Below are 6,172 nucleotides of genomic sequence, written 5' to 3'. Positions count from 1 at the left end.
TGTGCTTTAATGGGACATTTCACCCGAAAATTTAATTCTGCTGTAAATTTACTAATTTGTTGCATAACGACGTACACATGGGTATTAATCTTGGTTTGCCTGTATAGTTTTTATTTTGATTCTAAAAGGGATGTTATTCTTTGACTTGCATTCTGTGAATAACCAAGGAACACAAAAATCTTCAGCTAAAAATCGTCTTTAATGTTTTGCTCAAGAAAAAAGTAACAGAAAATTTTCATTTTTGATTAACTATCTGGGTGTCAGGGCAGAAAAATAAAAAACACATACACTATATTGCCAAAAGTATTCGCTCACCCTCTTCCAGTGAACAGGTTTGACTACTTTAGTAATATCCTTGAGTACAAATCTTAATGTTAAAGCATATAATGATATTCTAATTTTATAGTAACAGTTTGGACATGACCCTTTTCTATTATAACATGACAATGCCTCTGTGTATGAGGCTTAAAAAAATCTTAAAAAATAAATGATTGATTGAGTCATTGTGGAAGAACTTGACTGGTCTGCAGAAAGCCAACTCCTAATCGCAGCTGAACACTTCTGGTGTGACTTTAAATGCAGACCTTGAGCTAAAAACTCATCACCAAACACCAAGATTGCCTCATACATAGAGGCATTGTCAAATTATAATAGAAAAGGGTCCTGTCCAAACTGTTGCTATAAAATTAGCTTTAACATTAAGATTTGTATTAATGGAAATGACTAAAGTAGTCAAACCTGTTCACTGGAAGCGGGTGAGCAAATACTTTTGGCAATGTAGTGAATGTGTGCAAAAAAAAAGTTGACACCTGTGTATATACTTGTAAATACTACACTTGTTTCTTTTTTTTTTCCAAACAGACATGTTCAAAATTGTCGAATTTGTTGAGTCACATGAGGTGGAGCTGGTTCCAGCCATTTGGGTGGAGAATGGCCAGTGCTATTGGCCTAATTCACTGAGGGGTATGGCCCTTCACCTGGCCATTAAAAACAAGACACCTCCTAACTGTGACTGGGGAAGTTGGGAAGTCCGAACAATGTTTTCAACAGGTAAATTTTACATTTTCATGCTAGGTTTCACTTTTTCTTCCACATTATTGTAACTTCATTTATTCTTGATCATAAGTTAATTGTTATTTAATGTGGGATCATAGAATTCTGTAGTCCATTATTAGATTATATTGTCCACTCAGCAGCCTAACAGACCATTATTAGGCTCAGCACTGTGTTGATATGTTGTATGTGTAATTCATAAGATTAGCCTACTGAAGTACTAAGTTTTATCTAATTGAGTGATCCCGAAGAAATTTTGAAAACGTTAAATTCAACTGAATTTTGCAGACAGCTATGAAGAGGGCAGAAGGAAGGCTAAAGAGGCAGAGACCTGGTCAGACCTCCAGTCAGACGCAGAAATGTCTGGACAGAAACCACCAAGGCGTAAAATGTACAGATATTTGTTCAGCATGTCACTGGTGCTATTTCTTGATGCGTTCAGGCTGTATTTAAAGACCTGTTTTCCAGATTTATTTTTTAGAATTAGCAAGAAGTTAAGAAGGCGATTTAGAAGTTTACATTTCATTTTGATTAATTATTTTTTTGTTTAAAATAGGAAGAGTGTTCGAATTGGCCCACCTGGAGGTTGCTTACTGGATTCAGAGGAGGAGTCTGGCCCACCCCCCAAGCAACTTCTTCCACCTGCCCCCACTGTAAACCTCCCTGTAGTCATCCCAAACACCACTTTCACCCCTGTTCCCATCACCACATTGCCAGCAGCAGCAGCACCACCACCACCACCACCACAAGGGTCATATACAGAGATGTTGCAAAATTGGCAGCCGATGGACGATGTCCCACGTGAGTGTATTCCTTCGCTTTTTATTTGACTTTCTTTTGTAAGTATTTCATTTGTAAGACTTTTTCCTCAATTCACAAATTCTTTTATAGCGCTGCGGAGTTGTCAGACGTTCCGAATTGCCCCCCAGCAATCATCCGAACCAGGTTGGTCCTACAGTGATTTCCACTCAGTCATCTTACTTTTAAGTTTATCGTTTTTTAAATAAGACTGAGGATGACATTGTACAGTTTTGTAGTGTGTATTATAATTGTAAAATATTGTAAATGTCTTTAACTTAGCCCTGCTGAGGGAGGTTTTAACAAAATTAGAGATGGTGCTGGACCAGCAAACCACCATCCTCAGATTGTTGCAGCTGCGGGAAGACCAGGGACAGCTTTTGGACATTGAGGAAGGTTTGCTGCCCCTGCAAGACCTTCCACGACTGCTCAGCCTTGAGCAAAGGATTCAGCAGAGCCCAGATTACAAGCAAAAACTGGTAAGATGCTTTCTTTTTTTTTTTTTCTTTTTTTACAATTGTTTGCACAATTACACGGTTACTGATCTTTTGTTTTGTTTTAACTGGTACATAAATTAGGGCTGTAATGATACGCTCTCTGGAATCAATCTTGTCGTAATTCTTGGGTGCCAAATTGTTATGCAATTGACCATGTATATTACCATACCAGGTATGGGCAAACTTGCTCCTGGAGCGCCGATATCCCTGCAGAGTTTAGCTCCAACCCTAGTATATATCACATGCCTATAGCCTTCCAGTAATCCTGAAGACACTGATAAGTGTGTTCAGATGTGTTTGATAAGGGTTGGAGCTAAACCCTCCAGGACCCAGGCTGTAAGGGTGGTTTCTCTACAGTGGTTCAGGCTGTAGGATAGCCAAAGGACTAAGAAGCATTATCAGCACAATGGTATAAAACTGTGCATTTCTCGTCTATTACCACGCACTGCCACTTATACCAACATTGGAAATAAGTGCCGTTAGAATAGCTAAATATGTGGGAGAGCATTGAGGGAGTATATTGTATTGCAACTTCACTATTAACCTTGAATCACTAGTTAGAGAAAAAGAGGGAGAGAAAGCAGAGCCCCAAGAAGAGCTCCAGCAAAGAAAGGAGGCAGCAGAGGAAAGTGACAGAGCAACAGTTACAATCTTCTTTTATCCCTTCTTTGGCCATGTGTATAAAAACCAAATGTGAGACATTCAAAGTGACTATTCAGCAGATTACAGCTTCACCCACTGTGCAAAAGGTGACAATCAGAAGACCATCGATGTGTACACATGTTGACACAGGACTTGATCAATGTCAGCACCTCTGTGCCTTCAGGAATGGCACTTGTAGTAATAGAAAGGGGGTGGAAACAGCAAAACAAACATCTTTGTCCAATTTCAAATATCTTTGGATAATTTCCTGACCGTTTTTATAACAACCTTTCTTTAATTATATATTTTTTGTACTTTAATTAATTGTTGAAATATACATATTTAAACAATGGATATACAAAAATGTTTTATTGAGAATTTTTTTCTTTTTTTAATTCTATTTCAGATAAACTGGTTGGGGCTCATTGGTGGGGCAGATGTGCGCGACTGCACCTGGCGCATATTAAAGAGGTTGATTGCCAACTCTCTGGCGAAGAACCTTAATTGGAGAGGAGTCAATGGAAAGACTTCAGTGGCCACTCTTCAACTCAGAGAGGTTGTGATTGGTAAGGAGACAGTATACCCGATTTCACAGACAAGTCTTAAGCCTAGTCCCGGACTAAAATGTAATTCTGAGCTATTTCAACTGAAAGAAACTTGTACTGACTGATCTTTAAATATATCAGTGCCTTTGTTTTGTCTCATAACAATTGTTTTGTCTTGCATAACAATTATTTTTTTATTAAGTCACATTTATAAAAAAAATTACTTAGATGTCCTAATTGAACTATGGACTAATCCTGGCTTAGTCTAAGCCCTGTCTGTGAAACCAGGCCTATATATGTTTACATACAAAGTTAGCTATTTCTGTAGTGGGTACGAGTAAATGCAGTTTACTTGCTAACACATTTGCAGTTGTTATTATAATTTTTTTTCTATAATAATTTGTATTTAATCAATCTGAATATTATAACAATTATTTACAATAATTTAAAATAATATATTATTAATAAGCAGTAAACTTAATTACTGTCATAAATATTAGTTTTGTATTTTTACTGTAATAATAAAATAATAATAATTATATTTCATATTAATAGATTATTTAATCACTCTGAATGTTATAAATAATAATGTAAAATAATGTATAAAATAAATTGAAGCAATATAATTATTAATTAATTCTAAAACTAAACAAATAATAAAGAATTGTCATTACTACCATAGTTTTACTGTATTATTATTATCATCATCAACATCGTACTGATTAAACTATTAAAATGATATTTAATATTATTAGTCGCTTATTTAATAAATTGTAATATTATATTAATTATGAATTATAATGTACAATATTAAGTATTTTTAAAATTAAACATAAGTAAAGAATTTTCATTACTGCCATAAATATTAGCTTTGTAGTTTTACTGTTGTAATAATAATAATAATAATAATAATAATAATAATAATAATACAAATATAAAGATTATATTTCATATAAATAGTAGATGATTTAATCAATCTGAATATTATATTAATTATTAATAATGCAAAATAATATATAAAATAAATTAAAATAATATAAATATTAATTAATTTTAAAATAAATAATTGCCATTACTACCATAAATATTAGTTTTGTCATTTTACTTTATTATTATTGTTATTATTATTATTATTATTATTATACTGATCAAAATATCAAAATTATGCTTAATATTAATAGGAAATTATTTTATCAATCTTAATATTATATTAATAATGTAAAATATATAATATAAATTAAGTAAATTTAGAATGCAACAAAATGATGTTGTGCTTGCATTTACCGTTTCCCACATTTGTGTGCATGTTAATGGAAGTCAATATAATGAAAAGTGCATTACTCAGAGCAATGAGAAGCATAACACAATTTTTTATTTTATAAAATGTATTTATAAAACAAGAATGAAACTCCCTACTGATTAGAATTTACTGCAGTAGGTGTATGTTACATGGTCCATGTTAACATATATTACAGTACAATATTATTACTAAGCTTGTATAAATGGTAATGAAATTGAAAGGCTTTAATTCTTTTGTAATTTTAGATTTGGAATATATTTCTGAATGGTATACTTGTAGAAATAGCAAATTAATGTTTTATTCAGTTTTATATTATGGTCTTTGAATTTGGTCTTCTGGTCTGTATTTACGTATTTACGTATGTTTGGAAGTGATTACATTTGAGTGAAAGAGAAAAAAAATCTCATCCAGTCATATAAAAGATCTATGTATAAAAGAGCAATGATAACCAAAGTATTGAGAAATTGTTCCTAGGGATTTTAAATTTCATAGAGACCTTACAACATGTATTTCTTTATTTCAAAAGGTGCAGTTCGGAGAAACCCCATAACTGCTAATGCCGCTGAAATGGAGGTTGAAGGGACCATAAGAAGGTGGCTCCAGCTAGCAGCCGATCGAGAGGGCGGGCGCAAGAGACGGCTTTTGGAGAAGGCAGCTGTCTAAAGTGCACTTGTGTCTCTGTCTGTGTTGAGGGGTGGGTGGGCATGAAAGGGTTTCTGCATTTGTTCATGTATATGTTCTAAAATATGTATTTGTTCGTTATTTTAATAAAATCCCTTAAAAAATGTAAATGGTTGTATTTGTGTTTTCCTGATAAATTTAAGTATGTTTGGCAGTTTCTGGGCCACATCTGGCCCGGGGACCAAGCCGACTCTCAGCCAGAAGTGTCTTAGTGTATTTGGGCCAGACCTGGGCCAGATAAAAACACTAAGTCTTTTTACAGGGTGTGGGCCGCTTCTGGGCCAGAGGAAACTGTTTATGTATGCTTTCAGTAAATGGGCCAGTTTTGGGCCGGGGACCCAGCCAGAACTGGGCCAGAACCAGAGCAAGGATATGGCCCAGAGGTGGGCCAGAGAAATTTTGCTATCTGGGATCTTTTTAGCTTGTATCTGTTACATGATTTGTATTTGTCACATAATAGACATCACTTGAATTCTTGGATGTGCCTAATTAAGGTGATCACCTGTGTCTATTTAAAGTTGACTTCACCTTACATCGATATTGTGCCTGATGAAGACCTGAAGGTCGAAACGTTGCTTGATTAAATTCTTCTGGAGCAGTAGTTTTCAGTGTGCAGACTTCACTTCTTTATTTGTGAGTGTTCTTACACCCATAGA

General features: G+C 34.4%; 1 protein-coding gene across 1 annotated transcript; it reads left to right on the top strand.

Annotated features, from left to right (window-relative positions):
* Positions 1–749: 749 nt before the first annotated feature.
* LOC128013420 (uncharacterized) lies at positions 750–5,544 on the top strand. Its single transcript, XM_052596391.1, has 7 exons — positions 750–1,050; positions 1,342–1,444; positions 1,610–1,854; positions 1,945–1,998; positions 2,134–2,330; positions 3,397–3,556; positions 5,362–5,544. The coding sequence occupies exons 1-7, from the start codon at positions 864–866 to the stop codon at positions 5,496–5,498; spliced, it is 1,083 nt and encodes a 360-aa protein (XP_052452351.1). The 5' UTR covers positions 750–863; the 3' UTR covers positions 5,499–5,544.
* Positions 5,545–6,172: the final 628 nt, after the last annotated feature.

Source organism: Carassius gibelio, chromosome B24 (assembly GCF_023724105.1).
Source record: "Carassius gibelio isolate Cgi1373 ecotype wild population from Czech Republic chromosome B24, carGib1.2-hapl.c, whole genome shotgun sequence".
Lineage (NCBI taxonomy): Eukaryota > Metazoa > Chordata > Actinopteri > Cypriniformes > Cyprinidae > Carassius > Carassius gibelio.
Note: the sequence above shows the minus strand (reverse complement) of the source record. Positions and strands in the feature narration are given on the sequence as shown.